Genomic DNA, 17944 nt, shown 5'->3' with positions numbered 1-17944 from the left:
GTGTGCCGTGCCGGCCTTCATTGGTGCTCAATAGCAGCACTTGCCTCAACAGTCTTGAAGGCTACCCGGGGCATCTGTATCTTTATAGATGCATCGCCCCGTTCCCCCTCCGCCCCCTCCTTTCGCCCCCAGCCTCGCCAACAACCGCAGTTGTGGGGGAAATGTCAACGGTGATGGCAGGGAGCGGTGGCGCAGGGGTTAGCGCACTACGCTGTGAGGAAAGACACTTCACGTGTTGTCGGAAGGAAAATAACAACATACATCAATCGCTATGAACAGTACCGCACGCGGCTTACCAATGCAAATGCGTCGACCTGCGTAGATTTTTTTTTGGGGCAATGAAATCAAATCTTTTTTTAAAAAAGCATTTTATTACAAAAAAATGTAACACGCATCTTATTTTTGGGGTGTGCTTTCCTCCGGGTAACGATAACAACACGACGACTACTACACAAATAATGAATCATCACAAGTCACTGGAAGAGTGGATATTCTGTATTGTGTGTTTGTGTGCAGACAACGTTCACTTTCAATGAGGTATTTCGAAATGCCTTCTCGACACTTTTTCTTCTTTTTCAAAATGCGTTATGTACAAAAAAAGAGCTCAAAGTCACGCACACTCATGCAACACGTCCTGTTTGCATTGGGGGGGGGGGGCACAGGGAATGTTTTGTTGCGGGGGTGGGGGGCACTAACATTCGACACGGAGGCTGTTTATAAATAGACGGGGAAAACTCCGAACGAAGCAAAAACGGTTACTTTTTGCTTTCTCTTCCACAATGTTCCAACAAATAAATAAGGACAGTGCCCTTCTTCGCCTTGGCAAGGCAACGGGGGTTAGGCTGGGAATGCGTACGACACGTACACGCACTTACAGATATGTATAGACACACACAGAGTGCACGTATTCATACACAAAGACCCCCCCCCCCCCGTGTAGCCGAAACAGACTGTTGATGCAAGTGCTGTTAGCAAAAAAACAATGACGAGGGGGGTTGTGGGTGGCCAAAACGACGCCCAGCCGCCTTTGTCTCCCCAGCGGCGATGTTTTTTTCTACACACCGCACCAGGTACGAATTTGAGGCTGAGTCGACCTAGGGGAGCCCCAGGACCGGTTCAGAGGAATCGTCAGTGGATTGACGGTACTCGAACTCGGGTAGCCTGGTTGGTAGCGCAGCTAAGCGCTACACTACCGCTCCCCACATACACAACGTACATAAACGCATATACACACGCACACACGCATCCGTTACACGCATGTACATTTAAGCATCAACACAAATATACATTCGCTGACGTACACAACATGCATTAGGTGCACGTATGCGAAGTGCATACAACACACGTGTGGGTGATCATAGGTTCACGCGTGGCTCTTAGTAGTTCACGACAGAAAACTGCAAAACACGAGCACAAATCGACGCCTCCCAACAGCGAAAGGTCTTCTCCCTCTCCACTCCCAAGGCGTTTCACTGGGGCGAGGGGGCTCACACGGCCAGAGTGGAATTCATTTGGAGAACCTTGGGATCCCACACGGTGACTTAACGCTGCCATTCGAAGGGCAAGTCAACGTGGAAATGTCCATGCTCAAACGAGCCTCGAGGAGGGGATTCGTGCTCATGGTTCGCCTGTTTATAAAATCCTCGGCCAATTGGTGGAAAGTCCACATTCCTATACCAGGTCAAGTATATCCATCACCGTTGACTTGCCCACAAAAGTGGTACTTGGGATTCCCCCCCCACCCCAACGACTCCAGACGGATCATGGAGCTGGCTCAACCTCCTCTCTTAGGATTTGACCTCGCGACATTTTGATTGCAAGCCGCTTGCTCTACCACGGAGTCAACCGGTGGGGTTTCACACGCAGGCTTTGGCGACCAATAATATCCATATTAAAGGGTTTTTGCGTACTGAATACATTTTCGTGAGTTTACGCTCCAACACACCGGTGTGCTGAAGCAGTAATAAATTGGCATGTTTTTGTTTACGTGACCAACCTTACTAATTGGGTTGTGTCGGGTGGTTGCAGGTTTAACGACACATTTATGCGATCTAACCAAACAAAAAAACAACCTTTATTATATCCATCCGGATGTTAAAGGCAATGGGGGGGGGGGGGGTCCCAATGTGCTCCAGCTGGACAGAGCAAAGGTCTACTTGCAATCGAGTTCGACACAGTGCCACCAGGTCCCGGGACAAATCTACTCCGGTTGCCACCCGAACACAAAAGTGCCAATTCTAGAAGTGCGGGTCAAACCTGGGCAGGTGGCAACTGACACTAGGGGCAGGGCGGAGTCCAGGATGGATGAACCAATGAGCTGCGTTGGTTTGACCTTTACTTTGACACAGGTCAATAGAATTATCGCCAATGGTGTGTTTGAACAGTGCTGGATTTGATTATTAGTTTGTGTATCGTAATGCATTATGCTGTACATAGCGCATATTACGTTGTGTGTTTGTATTATGGGGTATGTGCATAGGTGTGTATTGTAAAATAAATAAGTGGCCCTAGCCTGGCACAAGCGTCACGGTGACGTCACCCCCACTGAGTGAACGGCGGCTGATGTAAAAATGTGGGTTTGTTAAACGGTAATCGTTGAACCGGTAATACATTGTCATAATCTCTGAACAGATTCCAGTGGAATGTCCGTAAAATTACTTTTTAAGGCTTCTCCGAACGTGCTTCGAGGGCAGGCGCTGTGGGTAAACATCGCAACAGGCGCTGTGGGTAAACATCGCAGCAGGCGCTGTGGGTAAACAGCGCAGCAGGCGCTGTGGGTAAACAGCGCAGCGTGCGCGCAGTCTTCATCGGGACTCTGCAACCTCCCAGCCCAGTGGGCACCGACGGGGAAGCGAGTCGCGAGTATCACCTATCAGGTGTACGGTCCAGTCATCAGACGATGCGACGAGGCCAATCAGAGCTCGTGACTTCACTGGCCCAACTTGATGCTCTTTGACCAAACTTTGACCCAACTTTATAAAGTAGGTGAAAGAGCACTTGGGGTAGATAAACATTTTTTTTTAACCATCAGTCATCGAAAAATTTGCTGAAGCCAGTAAAAAAAACTAACATTTTTGTTTCATTGAATCGTTTAAAGTGATTTTTAAGTAGCTTTTAAAGGGCCTCAGAACAAATGTATTTGAATGACTGGTGTCTAATTGTGTGATCTACCTAATTTGACGTATCTTTAAACATAACCGTCATTCGCCACTAAGTGACAGTGACGTCACCACAGCGCTTGTGCCAGGCTAAGTGCACGTTAAGGCCACGTGAAGTGTCGAACGCCCGCTGACAGGTCACGGGGCAGACCCAGGAGCCATGGGTCAATTGAGATGACTGGCCGATGCACCACCTGTGCCCCCTACTGTGCCAACTTGCTGTGCTTTAGCCACCCGGCGCTCCGCTCGTTGTTGTGAGCGTCGCTCCTCCGCCCTCCATTGTTGTTGGAGGGTGACTGCCTCCAACTGCCCAGTAGCGTCCTTCACGAGCCTCCTCCACAGAGGCCGATCTTGACACCGCTAGTACCAGTCATCGGCAAGTCCACTCAGCTCCACGTCCTCTTGTACCACATCACTCCATCTCTTTTCTAGCCCGTGCCGCGCCTGTTTTTAGCCCCTTCTATCCGGCTGAACAACAGCTGTTTAGGCATGCGGTGGGTGGGCATGCGGGCTACATAGCCCAGCCAACGCAGTCTTGCCTGCCAGAGGATCTAACCGATGGGACTATATCCAGATCTTTCAAGGATTTGTGAGCTCCTCACACTATCCAGCCTGGTTAAAGCCAGGATGGATCGTAGACAGGCCAGCCAAAATGTTTCTAACCAGCGAAGATGTTCCATTAAGGGGGGTCCACGTTTCGCAAGCGTAGAGAAGGGAGGGAATGACCGTGGCCGAGAAAACCTGAAGTTTCGTGTGGAGCGACAGAACAGATAGCTTCCACACAGCGTTACGCAACCGATGAAAAGATAATGCCGCTCAACTGATTCGGAGAGCTGGTCATTATCACACTGCCCAGGTGTGGGAAACACTGCACTCTCTCCACAACTGCCCCATCATCAATTGTGAGCTGTGGGGGTGGAGTGTCTGATGGTACAAAATACCCAGGCAGGTATTTTAAACACATTCACAGACATACATTTAACATACACATACATGATTATGTACAGACAGACATACGGATGAGACACACGTACCCATGGGACACATAACACAGACAGGCGAACGATGCAACACAGACACTTGTGCGTTGATGCGTAAAGATACTCGAACATCCACGCACGGACACGAACACATGCACTCGTACACATGCGACACGCACACAATAACAAAGTCACATACACAGAAATACCAACAGTAATGTGCAGACACACGCCCAACCCAAACAATTAGCTGCACGACTCAATTGTTTAAACCCAAATACAAAACGCAAGACGTTTCCGTCTGATGCCAAGGGCTATTTTACATCAGTGCCTCGAGACCCCTGCCCGAAGACCCGCTAGATGAGTGGGAGTCTTCACGAGGGCAGCGCCTACAATGCAGATTCTGGCTATTGACTCTGGATTGCCGCCACCGATACATTCAACCGGATGCTCAAGCGTAGTGAGCCGACTGCACAAAAAACACCAAAGCGTCAAATTGAATGTGGCATGCCTACTATTGCTCCGAGGGCTAACGTTTTTTTAATGATAATAAAGCTATGGGGACGACTAACACACGCGGTGGGCCTGTTGAACATGTGACTCCTACAGAAGTGGTTTCTGGGGCGGATCTCTTCCGCTACCTCCAATCTGGAACTCCATTCCCACAGCCAACCATGCTGTTGATGTCCTGCCCTGGTTCCAAATCCAGGTTCAAGGCTTTCTCCTCTGCCTATGCGAGTGGCTGCCTCTACTCATATACAAAATAAATACGGCCTAATTTCTGAAAAGCGTCTTGAAAATGGGTCACTTTAGACGCTATATTTTATTTATCCTATATCTAACCGGGTGATTAAATGGCATAAATTGACAAACTATACGATTCCACATTGTATTGTATCTGTGGTGCCATTCTGCGGCCGTTCCTCGATATGATTTAACTCTCTGCCACCACTATGATCGTTCTCTGCAGTTGTGTTCGGAGGAGCCCATCTGCCGAATAGCTCGGCCAAGGAACGCCGAGGAACAGACCAAAGTCAATGTGACGGTTCGATTTGTGCAGTCACTGCCGGATGGGCCGAGACCATCAAGTCTATCAACTCAAGAGGCCGGGTTACATCACACGAGTGGCTGAAACCCAGAAATTATTCCAGCATCTCAGCAGCGCTGGCTCACTGTCTCCGACACAACGATTATGAAATTCATCCAGCAAACTCGTTCGTTCATTTCTCAATCCGCTGGTCCTGGTGAGGGTCGCGGTGACAACGTGTTGAGTAGGGCGGTCCAGACCTCCCTTTCCCTGGCGACAGGCTCTAGCTCTTCCTGGGGGAATTCCCAGGCGTTCCGACGTCAGCCGAGCGACAGTCCCGCCAAAGTGTCCTGGGGGGCTGGCCCCCGAGGTCTTCGCCCACTCATCATATTTATTTTTTCATAAATCAAATAAAATTGTATACATCCTTGCTATGCAATGCCATAAAAGAAAAAAAATATTAAGAGACACTAAACAAAATAAACCTGAGTAAGTTCTAGATGAGAGATCTATAGGATGGGTGTGGAGTTCTGGGTCTGGGCTGCAGAGTAGATATGACGTTATTGGGAAATGCATTTTTATTATTACTATTATTACACTTGTTTACCCAGGAAAGATCTCAAGACTCATCATTAAGAGGACCCTGCAAAATTTTTGCAGGAGTGGGGCGATGTTGCTGCTTCTGCCGTGTGCATTCCAAATTGAGCAATTACCGTGGTACTTTTGCGGCATTGGGATGTTTAGCCAATACCAGTTATCATTGTATGTTTAAAAAAATAAAACAAACGTTGGCATGAATGTTTACATGAATATAATTATTCATGTTATCCCTACAGAATAAACAGCACAGGTTGAGTTTTTGAGTTGTGGGTCTAAGCTACGGAGCGGACATGGAGCGGACATGGAACCGTTAGGCCTGCGCTACCATGGATGTGAATTCTTGGTGTGGACGATAAGAGCGGATTATGTTTAACACCTCGGTCAACACCTCTGCAGCCCAACGTCAGCGTCACGACTTCAATCGACTATGTGGGCGAATCCGCCTGCAAGGAATGACTGGCGCCACAACACGACCACAAATGTAGGCCACAGGTCCCTTGTCTGTGCAGTCAGACATTTTTTTGAGTGGTCCTCGTATTTACACAATGGGTTTTTTTTGGCATGAGCGCTCCACAGAGACTTGGTGGAACACACACAACAAAAGCCATATAATTTGTACAGGCCAGCTGACAAAAAAACAACCACGTCACCATCATGTACCCGGAGCAAACGCCACGCATACCTGGGAAAGGGGAGGGGATAGTTTTCTCAAGTCCACAACACAGATCGGTCAGAAACACGATTAATCTCTTGCCATCTCCTGGTCATCTCGAAGCTCAGCGATTTGGGGAGTTCTTCGCTGAATGTGAACGCCTCCGAGTGAGCCAGTGACCGGACCTCCACGTACGTAGTTTCAGGATAGCAGCTGATGGAAAGTTCCATGTATTGATCCAGTGAGCAACAAGTGGCCCTGATGAGAGCTCTATTATTTCTCGACACGGTTCCTCTCCTTCAAGTCCGAAGCATTCGGTTCATCAATTTACCAAGGCTTTAATTTAACCACCGCCCAGAATAACTTTATGGCTCGCTCCTCCAGGACCCTTGGAGCTCAATACTCACAGCGCTCCTCCGTAACGAGTAGGGTGCACTTTCCCAACAAACGATTCTCTAGTTGGGGAGGCACTGGGAGCCACTTCAGTTGGATGTGGGAATTCTTCAGATTTATCTCGATTCTACCCGATTGTTTTTGTAGTTTGAGATTTTTTTTGTCTTTCAGAGTTCTCAAATTTCCAATGAACATAAGAGGGCAGTTAATTTAGCACTGAGCGTTTGTAGTCCTTGATAAACAATATAAACATTCGCCCTTTATTGTAAGCACCGTTCCCCTTCAATATCAAGCCACAGACTTTTCCATCAGCCCTCCTGCATTTTACCAAACAATTACAATGGGGAACTGACTAGCTACTTAGTCAGTCTTTAGGAGTTTGATCCCTGGTAAGTTACAAACTGGGTGGGGGTAGTAAGGCCTTGTCAATGTAAATGTGTCATCAGACACACAGTGGAATGTAAGTAACCCTGTGACACCATTCTGAAGAGAAGGCTTCTATGGACCACAGTCAATTTTCAAAGACCTGGCCATTGACACAGTGACATCAAAAAACACCAAATATTCATACCTACCCACCAATATAAATACCCCACGTTTAGACTCAAAGCTTGTACGCACACGCGCCATTAGCGAGCGCCTACGAAGGCCGGCGGTGTGGGAACGCCACTCCTGCTTGCCTTCATCTCCCCGGTACTGATTGTTTGCACCCTGCACTCAATTCAGGCCGAGCCAACCTAGAAATGTGGCTCTGGACGGGTTCAGATTCAACTCGCCACTGGCGTGGACGGGAATGGAATCCAGGTGGCTGGCCTGGTAGCACAGTGCAAGAAATACTGCCCCATTTGCTCACCTTTTGTACACGCGTGCACGGAACTGGCAAATTAGAGCCAGGAAAAAAAAGACACTTTACATCAAAGTGTCCCGGCCGCTTTGGAAAAAAAATCAGCCTTTAGCACGTGGACTGAAATACGAAACCGTTGATACAACACCGACGACGGTTAAAAACGGTGAATAAACACCCGCACAAAAGCAATGCCCGCACTCTGGAGCTCTTGAACGGACGAATGATTCAAATCGATTCGTTTGGCGCGGCCAATGGGGTGGGGGTTTGGGTCCTGCCCGCTGGGCAGAGCTTGCCAACTGAGCCAGCTTGCGAGAAAGTCGACAGTTCAATCCCTGATCCAGCTACAACAACAGGTTGTATACTGCAGATTGGCAAAGGTAAAACACAAGGATGGGTGGGGAGGGGTGGGGCAATATCCATCCCTAAAGCACACTAGGCCAACCACTCGACGCATAGCCCCAACCACACCAGCCAACCATATGACGGCCATAGAACAAACAACTCGAGACCACCAGAATCTAACGAGCTCAAATCACAGAAGCCTGCCGGACCCCAGCCCTGCCCCTATACTAAAAACTCGTCAACAATAACCTATGCCACTTGACCCTAGCAAACCACTATCGCATGACGGCGATTAGAATGTGGCTGCTTAGGACGATGCTTCCGCAACTGCTGATGTTGTTGTCGATGCCACAAACGCAACCCATTGCTCCAGCTACAAATGCAACCCAATCGGGGCCAATGCCGTGTTGCGATGCGATGTGTACAACTTCTGAGCAGCAGGAGGGATTGAACTGCGACGGCGAGCTCGGTGGCGAGCCACATTTAAACGCCCACCTCTGACTTGTGGGAGAAGATATATTGCACACGTTAAAACGATTACTTTTTCAACACACTCAGCACACGCTATACAGATGTTTCACTCCAATCATAAACCTCATTTAGCTTAAAACACCAATTACAATAACATTAATAGTAGTAATACATTTAAGAACGCCAACCTTGCAAGACATGTACAACCAAAATATAAAGGTCTGGAAAATATCCTCGACGATTTTAATTTAAAAAGGGTTCAAAATTTAACCCGACGTTAAAACTTAAAAATCAAATCATCTTTTTTTTAAGTGTTGGGATTCTTTTTTTTTGGTCGCGTCAATCATGGCACAAACGTGATGAAGCTAAAACAGTTAAAACACACGCTCCTCCTCCTTACCATTTTGTTCCTTTTCATTTTTTTTTTCAGTATAAAAGTCAACCAAGGTTCGTAAAAAACCAGCCAGCACAGTGCATGAGTGTGCAATCACAGGGCACGCACGCACGCACACAACACGCACACTACACAGATTAGTTTTGCATTATTACACACGAACTTAAATTAATGAGCATAATTAACTTAAATACACACGATACACACACGTGCGCACACACATACACACGAAGATCTCCCCGTACAAACCTTACAGATTGTTTGGGGAAGGTGCTGTTAGCGAGCATCTATTAAGGCTGGCATGGCACACAAGGGGGTTTTTCTGTGTTTATAGCCTGCAACAGGAACTAATTTAAGGCTAAATTGACCAAGGGCAGGCTTCAGACGAGTTCAATTACCACTTGCCACTAACGTGAGCTGCAGACGAGAATTTAACTCGAGTTTCCGGGTTCGTAGCGCCGTGCGCCAACCACTGCGTCACTGATCTCCACATGCAACACGCACAGACCTACACCGATACACATGCACACACATCGCACATTGGACACATACACAAATGCATACCTACACAAGTAAATCTATACACACATGCATACGCACACACACACACACACAATATCCATACACGTGCCTACCCACACCCCAATATACCCATCCACTCGGGCTGGAATAATCCACCGCATCGTATTGAATCTTGCGTTTAGGAAACAAGCATCGGACCACGTCTGTACGGATCGACGCTTTTTGACTTGTATAGGTTGTATGTAATAGGTTAAAATTGCCTCTGCCGCCAATAGAGGTGTGACCATTCCTTACAAAGTATCCAAAAAAACATTATATTCTTGACTCAAATAGAGATGACGAATCTTGACAATTCATAGAAGCACCTGTGGAAGAGGGGGGGGGGGGAAAGTAAAATTGTTCCACCCCGAGAACTTTACCCATTCACACTCGCGCAAGTCTACACACACACGCGCACCCACACACTGACGGTCTGGCTGCTTTCAATAGGGGGTTGGGGGGGGGGCGTTTGCCCCCCTGTGTTTTGGTCAAGTCCACAGTCCTGCCGTGGCCTTTGGTAGTGGAATAGACAGACAGATGCTGCGCAGGAGCCCACGCAACACGAGACTGAGGTCAAGACACAGACATCCTCGGTGCTGGGGTCTCTGTTGTGCAGCCTACTTCTCTGTGGTGCAGCTTAAACCTCTGTGGTGGGGCCTACACCTCTGTGGTGGGGCCTACACCTCTGTGGTGGGGCCTACACCTCTGTGGTGGGGCCTACACCTCTGTGGTGGGGCCTACACCTCTGTCGTGGGGCCTACACCTCTGTGGTGGGGCCTACACCTCTGTCGTGGGGCCTACACCTCTGTCGTGGGGCCTACACCTCTGTCGTGGGGCCTACACCTCTGTATTGGGGCTTTAAACCTCTGCATTGGGGCTTTAAACCTCTGTGGTGGGGCCTACACCTCTGTGGTGGGGCCTACACCTCTGTGGTGGGGCCTACACCTCCGTAGTGATGCGATCTCCGTCGTGGGGCTTCCGTGGTAGACCCTATGAGCTGGTGTTATAACACCGTGACGAGACCTCCGTGACGAGACCTCCGTGACGAGACCTCCGTGACGAGACCTCCGTGACGAGACCTCCGTGACGAGACCTCCGTGACGAGACCTCCGTGACGAGACCTCCGTGACGAGACCTCCGTGACGAGACCTCCGTGACGACACCTCCGTGACGACACCTCCGTGACGACACCTCCGTGACGACACCTCCGTGACGAGACCTCCGTGACGAGACCTCCGTGACGACACCTCCGTGACGACACCTCCGTGACGACACCTCCGTGACGACACCTCCGTGACGACACCTCCGTGGTGAGACCTCCGTGGTGAGACCTCCGTGGTGGGACATCCGTGGTGGGACCTCTGTAGTGGGACCTCCGTGGTAGGACCTCCGTGGTGGGACCTCCGTGGTGGGACCTCCTTTGTCACGGGACCTACTTGATGAGAGGTGAATGCTAGTTGGCTCTCAGAACTCCCCTGTGGGTCCCTTGTTGAGCTCTTTGATACCGTTGAGAATTCGCTTGACGTGGCCAACTTTGGAGATGCCCAGCTCCTGATGGAGTAAACACAGCGAGGAGGAGGAAAGGGGGGCAGCACATAAGGTACCGAGCCAAGGTGTTTCTGTGTAACAAGTAGTGTCTGCGTAACATATAGAGTAGTGTGTATCGAGTAGTGCGTCTGTCTATCGAGTAGTGTGTCTGTACGGAGTAGTGCGTCTCTCTTGTCTATCCAGTAGTTTGTCTCTCTGTGACGAGCATCGCGTGTCTCGTGTCTCTCTCGCCGGCCGCACCTTCAGGTCTCTCCTCTCGAGCTGGAGGAGCTCCGTGCCGTGGATGTCGTGCCGAGCGAACGACTCGCGGTGCTCGCCCAGAGAGAGCAGCTCCAACCACGCGCCCACCTCCTCCACGCCCCACTGCTGGACTGCGGGGACACGGGGACAAGTGGGGGCGCGCCAGCCGGCAACATTAGACGCCGCATGCTCAAACACACATTGGCAGAGTTATATAGGCAGTGATTGTGTTTCGTACAGAGTGGTGGTGGTGGTGGTACACACAAATACAAAGATCCCCTGTATAGCCATTAACAGACCGTTGGGGCAAGGGCTGTTGGTGAGCACCTTTGAAGGCCGGCACGGCACATCAGGGGGTGTGTGGGTTTGCCAACACCACGGCCGCTCGCCTTCGTCTCCCCAGTGCTGATGTTTACACACCGCATCAGGTACTCGTTTAAGGCCCAATAGACCTAGGGGAGGCCTAGGACCAGTTAACATTTATCCACAGTTATTGGTCGTGAGTGGGAATCGAACTCGGGTAACTGGGTTTGTAATGCACGTGCGGCGGTAATATTACACAAAAATGCACCTGCACCGTCACATACACATAGAGCAGCAGTTACAGACACGACACAGGGGTGTGTATGTGGGAATGTGGATTTTCGACCGTTGTCTCAGGGATGGGAACAGAGACGATTGCTACTTTGAGCAGGAAGCTCTCGCTATGTTTTACTCCGCCGTCTGTTACGACGAAGATGATGGTGATCACGGGGGCGCGGGCGCACAGCGCAAGGCGGTGTACATGGCCCACATACCAGGGAAGGGAGCCAGCCCTCTGCTGTCACGCGGCTTGTGGTTCTTGTCTCTCCGGAAGAGACGGAACTTTGAGCTTCGGCTCCTCTTGGAGAACTCTACCAGAGCGCCCTGCACTCCACAGGCATGTGGAGATACACGGGGGAGACACGGGGGAGACACGAGGAGAGTGAGAGAGAGACAGTATGTGAGTGATTAAATTGGTGAGTGAGTGAATGAGCGTTTAAGAAGGTGAATTGGTGTGTGATTGAATGTTTGAGTGGGCGAGTGATTGGGCGTGCGGATGAGTGTATACGCGAGTGAGAGTTTGCAAGCGAGCGAGTAATCGGATCGGTAAACGAGCGGGCGGGCGAGCGGGCGAGTGGCGCGCCTCTTCACCTCCGAGTCCGACGCCCGTACGCTCCCCGAGAGCCACGCGATGTCCCCCAGGCCATGCAACTCCTGCTCGACGCTGCCCAGCGCTGCGCCCAGACGCTCCTCGTGCGACGTGTCCAGCAGCTACACCGCACCACAACGATGCAACACGCACGCACAGTGATACGACAAGCACACACACACACAGACATCTCCCATTAGCACAGTTGGCTACGTACGGTGCTAAAATTTCATACACACATTTCATACGGATACACACGAGTGTCTCTGTTTGCATGCGACACGTACAACGCTCGCCAACTCATTTTGTACGCATTTGCTCTCGTACCGATGGCTTGCCACCCGTGCGGTTTGTGTGTTCGCACGTGCCAATCGGCGCATTCATCGGTAAAGTTCAGCAGGAAACGATTAGTGGTTCCTGACTTTCGAAATCGATAGTCGATCTCTGAGAACGGTCAAAGATTTAGCGGTTATCGTTTATCAACCCCGGTTCGATTCATCCCATTATTTGGTCACTACCCACGTACGAATATGCAACGAAGACAACGACGATCGCGATGGAGACGACGTTGAAAATGCTGCTGACGACGACAAACCAAAATATGGGCGAAGGTGAAAATCAATGACAGTGAAGACGTAATAACGTTGGCGAAAACAACGATGGTTCCTTGAACACATACGGTCGGCGAGCACCTATTGAGAAGGTCGGCGGTGGATCGTACCAGTTTCCCACAGAGGAGCTGGGCTGTCTCGCTGTGCAGCGCTTTCACCTTGTGGACGAGGTCCAGCACCACCGCCTGGCTCAGCGGCTGTGCCATGGGATGGGGACACACAAAGACAAAGAGATCCATATTATAGCCTCGACAAGACTTATGGGCCAAGAGCTGTTAGCGAGTAGCACCTATGAAGGCCAGCACGGCACACGAAGGGGGCGGGGGTAGGCCACGCCCGGCCGCCTTTGTCTCCCCAGTGGCGATGTTTACACATCACACCGGGTACTTCCCCCGCCCCTCCGATTATCACGGTTAGCTACGTACGGCGTGAAATAAGTTCAACATACATACTCCAACACATTTATATCACATCAACGTACATATACACTCATCCATACCTACACAAATTCACATGCACTTATATGCAGAGATGTATATACCGACGCACAAAAACACAAAGATTTCCCCGTTCCACCTCCCCGACTAAGCTTGCATGGGCTGTCGGGAAGCGTGTTGTTAGTGAGCTGCCTGGGAACAGCCTAGTGAGCACTGACGGACGCTGGCACAGTGCTCGTGTCTCCAAGCTTCATCTCCACTGCTTAGTTCTGAGCTGGGGTGAAACTTCCACATTCCTATGGCAGGGGCCAGTATAGCCCAAACAACACCTATTGACTCCCCATAAAGTGACGCTGCCCATTTTACTTGGCACCAGAGGAGTGATGATGATGATAAAGAGAAATGAAGATGATTGTAACAAACATGATGATAATGATTGTGATAAACATGAAGATATTGATGATTGTGACAAACATGATGATAATTGTGACAAACAAGATGATGATTGTGACGAACATGAAGATAATGATTGTGACGAGGATGAAGATGATTGTGACAAACACAAAAAGATGATGACGAAGATGATGATGATGGCAACGAACACGACGAATGAAGAAGACGGGAGTCAGGCGACGAATAATGGATGCCCTTCAAAACCCTCCACCCCTCACCGCCCCACACCGGGATTTGAAATCGCGAGTTTCCCACTGCCGAGTCGACGAGCACCCCACACGCACCCCGCGCCCCCCGACCCCGAACGGTAGGGCACCTCGGAGTCGGTGTTGGCGTAGATGGTGGCGAGGGCGTGCGACGCGGCATTCACGGCGTGCGCCAGCTCCTGCTCCAGGGCGTGGTGAGAGTCGGCCGCCGTGCGGATCCTGAGAGACACGGGCGCAAAAGACGAAGGTGTACCCCCACCCCCCCCCTCTCTCTCCCGTGTAGGCCTCTCAGATTGTCGGGGCAAGTGCTGTGTAAGCAAGCACCTCGGAAGGCCGGAACACACGGTGCACATGGGGGGGGGGGGGGGTGGGTGTGGCCAGGACCACGCACGGCCGCCTTTGTCTTCTCGGTGTCGATGCTTTTACCCGCTGCACCAAGTTGTAATTTTAAGGCTGAGCCGACCTATGGGATTGCCCAGGACCAATTTAGATCCCATTTGTCACTAACGTGAAGCCGTGGCTGGGAATCGAACCCGGGTTGCCAGGTTGGTAGCACAATTCGCTAACCATCAAATCACCACTCCCCACTACTCACACCAGGCATTTGTACACACACATACAAATGCATAAACGTACGGGTACACACGCGCGTGCGCGCACATACTCACTCCTTCATGAGTAATCGTGCAGTCTCTGCAAACTGATGAACTTGCTCTGCCTCTGCTCCCCCAACCACCTCGGGCACCAGTCCACCGCTGCCGCCTCCTTGCAAGGCATGCTGGGAATCGCTGCTGCCCCCCTGTAAGGCATGCTGGGAGCCTGGGCGTGCAGAATCATCGCGATGCTGCTTGTCCTCCCACAGCTTTAGCGTGCTCTCGAAAGCCTAGCATCCACACAAACGGATCCTCATCATCGTCATCATCATCATTACCCATTTATACTGCTGGATAAACAGAGGCATGAGGAGAATAAAGTTATACATTTTTTCAACAGCCTTGATGGGAAATCGAATCGGAGACGTCGAGTGTGAGAACCATTACATTATCACTGCTGTTTAAGTCACACTCATTGTCATCCTAACCAGTGTTGTCATTGTTACTGTCATGGCAGTTATCATTATGAACCTCCATGAGACACTCAGTGTAAGAGCTTGGACCTGTATCTCAATTGCAGTGGCTCCTTGTCTCTGATATAGTGATTATGTACTGTCGGAGTGAAAGCAAATGATAACTTCCCTTAATTTCTGTTACGTAATTTGTAATTGTACTACGATCAGTCTAAGAATAATCTCAGTTATTTTTGCTCCGATTTATATTTGTTTAACATCTGTTACAGCATTCTTATTGTCTTGCAATTATAATTTATTTTGGTGAACCCAGATCAGTCTTGCAATTGAGAATAATCGGAACTCTTGAGTTCCCATCTGGTTAAACAAATAAAACTTGACACTTGAAAGATCCAGCCCCAACATTTTAAACCGAGATCTCAGCAATAACTGGTTCGGTGCCTCTGAAACTGCCGTTAGAAGTAGCATTAACTCGGCCCCCTTCTGCGGGCCACTGAACTACTTTCTCTCTTGGCCCACTTCTGTGGGCTGCTTAACTCCTCTCTCTCTCTCTCTCGGCCCCCTTCTGTGGGCTGCTGAACTCCTCTCTCTCTTGGCCCCCTTCTGCGGGCCACTGAACTCTCTCTCTCTCTCTCTTGGCCCCCTTCTGCGGGCCACTGAACTCTCTCTCTCTCTCTCTTGGCCCCCTTCTGCGGGCCACTGAACTCTCTCTCTTGGCCCCCTTCTGCGGGCCACTGAACTCTCTCTCTCTCTCTCTCTTGGCCCCCTTCTGCGGGCCGCTGAACCCCTCTCTCTCTCTCTTGGCCCACTTCTGCGGGCCACTGAACTCCTCTCTCTCTCTCTCTTGGCCCCCTTCTGCGGGCCGCTGAACCCCTCTCTCTCTCTCTTGGCCCCCTTCTGCGGGCCACTGAACTCTCTCTCTCTCTCTTGGCCCCCTTCTGCGGGCTGCTGAACTCCTCTCTCTCTCTCTCTCGGCCCCCTTCTGCGGGCCGCTGAACTCTCTCTCTTGGCCCGCTTCTGCGGGCCACTGAACCCCTTCTCTCCAGCATCTTCAGTCCTGTTGCTGCTGCAGTGGAGGTGGGGGATTCTCACTCTGTCCCGCGTGAGCATCTGAGCGCGGTTGCGGTGAGCGATGCGGATGAATCCGGGCGGCTGCACCCACGCCTCCCCGTCCACCTGCACGGGCAGCCCCTCCTCCCCCAGGATGCTGATTCGCACTGTGCGGCACTGCAAAGACAAAGATCCCCCCGTGTAGCCTTAACAAACTGTTGGGGCAAGTGCTGTGAGCGAGTAGCACCTATGAAGGCCGGCACGGCACACGAGAGGATGGTTGGCCAGTAGCCAGTGGCGATGTTTTTACACACCGCACCAGGTACTAATTTGAGGCTGAGTCGACCTAGGGGAGTCCCAGGATCGGTTCAGATAACCGTCACTGTTATATTGGTGGCGAGTAGGAATCGAACTCGGGTCCCTGGGTTTGTAGTGCAGTGCGCTAACCACTGCGCCACCGCTCCCCAGGTGCGGCACGGCACACGCGCGCAAATGTTTGTAAATCATCGTCATCAGTCGCCAGCGATGAAAAGTCCACTTCTGGTTCAAGGCCTCCCCAACCACCGCCACACGTCCCACGATTCTGCGATGATGTAACGAATCCACCGAGTCTGCGCACGAGCTAATTTTCATCGCTCCATCTCCACAGCGGACGTAATCTCGGATGTGTTCATACATTAAAATGCTGAAAAATGTACTTGTAAAATTACTTAATTGGGATTATTATACATAACAACATCACTCGTGACCGATGAGAGCTTGGCATGACCCTCCTGAACAAGGGGCCGTGTTCTCCTCCATCCTCTCACCTGCGCGATGCGGTGGTACTGCAAGTTTATAACTCTGGACACGGCCATCTGCATGCTGCCAAACACGGCCACCACCTCCAGGATCTTGTCGTCAAAGGAGGGAGCCGTGAAAGTCTGTAACACAGGGCAGCAAGGGAGGCGCAAAGGCAGACCCCGAACAAATTAGCAAAACAACACTTTCGCATCACCTCCCATGAGCTGTCTTTTAACTCGCATGCGTTTGGATCACAGTGGGCCTGGGCCGGACGCGCCACGAGAAGGGATGATGGTCGGTGGACGAAACCGATGATGGAGTGGCAGCTGGAAGCAGCGGAATGCGCCCGAGAAGACGTCTACCACGGAGATGGAGCGACGGGGTCGGGTCCCGTGCCGCAGTGCTAGACGGGTTGTTACATCGCAGGGCTGCGAGCAACGACGATGATGATGGCTTGGGGTGGCCTTCATCCAGTGGTGGACTGATCATGGGGTGATAACGATGATGATGAGGTGAGTATCTGACAGGTGTGTCTGTGACGGGTGTGAGGGACAGAGACGGGGGACTGTGAACGAGCACTCGCCAACTCACGTCGTTCTCCTTGGTGCCTCCCCAGAAGTTGGTTCCTCCCGCGTAGCTGCATATGTTCAGCACAGCTATGCCCTGAAGGGAGGGCAAGGGAATGGGCTGCCCGTCGCACTGGGCATTGGGCAATGGCGAGGGCAGTTGGGGAATTTCGCGCACGCGGAAAGACAAGACACACGCACGAATGTGGATTTGTAAAGTGTCAAAACCTTCATCTCTGGACAATTACTTCTATCTATACAATGCATAAAAAAGATCATGCTAACCAACTTTAAGATGGACTGGTTTCTTGCCTACCTCCGAAGAACTTGGCCAACCTTCGCTCCTCCTCTGCTACCCTCTCAGTCTGGAAATTCCCTCCGACTGGTC

General features: G+C 50.8%; 1 protein-coding gene across 4 annotated transcripts in view; it reads right to left on the bottom strand.

The window, feature by feature from the left end:
* Window positions 1-477: 477 nt before the first annotated feature.
* Window positions 478-17944, bottom strand: part of LOC116952594 (diacylglycerol kinase delta-like) — a 69477-nt gene continuing 52010 nt past the window's right edge. For all 4 annotated transcript variants that reach the window (XM_076074384.1, XM_076074385.1, XM_076074387.1 and 1 more), the window contains 10 exons: window positions 17582-17689; window positions 17017-17130; window positions 16250-16384; window positions 14760-14974; window positions 14202-14310; window positions 13106-13192; window positions 12387-12506; window positions 12011-12119; window positions 11214-11344; window positions 478-10976 (listed from right to left, as the gene is read on the bottom strand). In XM_076074384.1, the coding sequence (XP_075930499.1) occupies window positions 10890-10976; window positions 11214-11344; window positions 12011-12119; window positions 12387-12506; window positions 13106-13192; window positions 14202-14310; window positions 14760-14974; window positions 16250-16384; window positions 17017-17130; window positions 17582-17689 (1215 nt within the window). In that variant the 3' untranslated portion in view covers window positions 478-10889. The remainder of the gene's footprint in view (window positions 10977-11213; window positions 11345-12010; window positions 12120-12386; window positions 12507-13105; window positions 13193-14201; window positions 14311-14759; window positions 14975-16249; window positions 16385-17016; window positions 17131-17581; window positions 17690-17944) is intronic.

This window comes from Petromyzon marinus, chromosome 47 (assembly GCF_048934315.1).
Source record: "Petromyzon marinus isolate PM22_M1 ecotype Great Lakes invasive population chromosome 47, UKy_Petmar_22M1.pri1.0, whole genome shotgun sequence".
NCBI lineage: Eukaryota > Metazoa > Chordata > Hyperoartia > Petromyzontiformes > Petromyzontidae > Petromyzon > Petromyzon marinus.
This window is presented reverse-complemented; position numbering and strand designations above follow the sequence as displayed.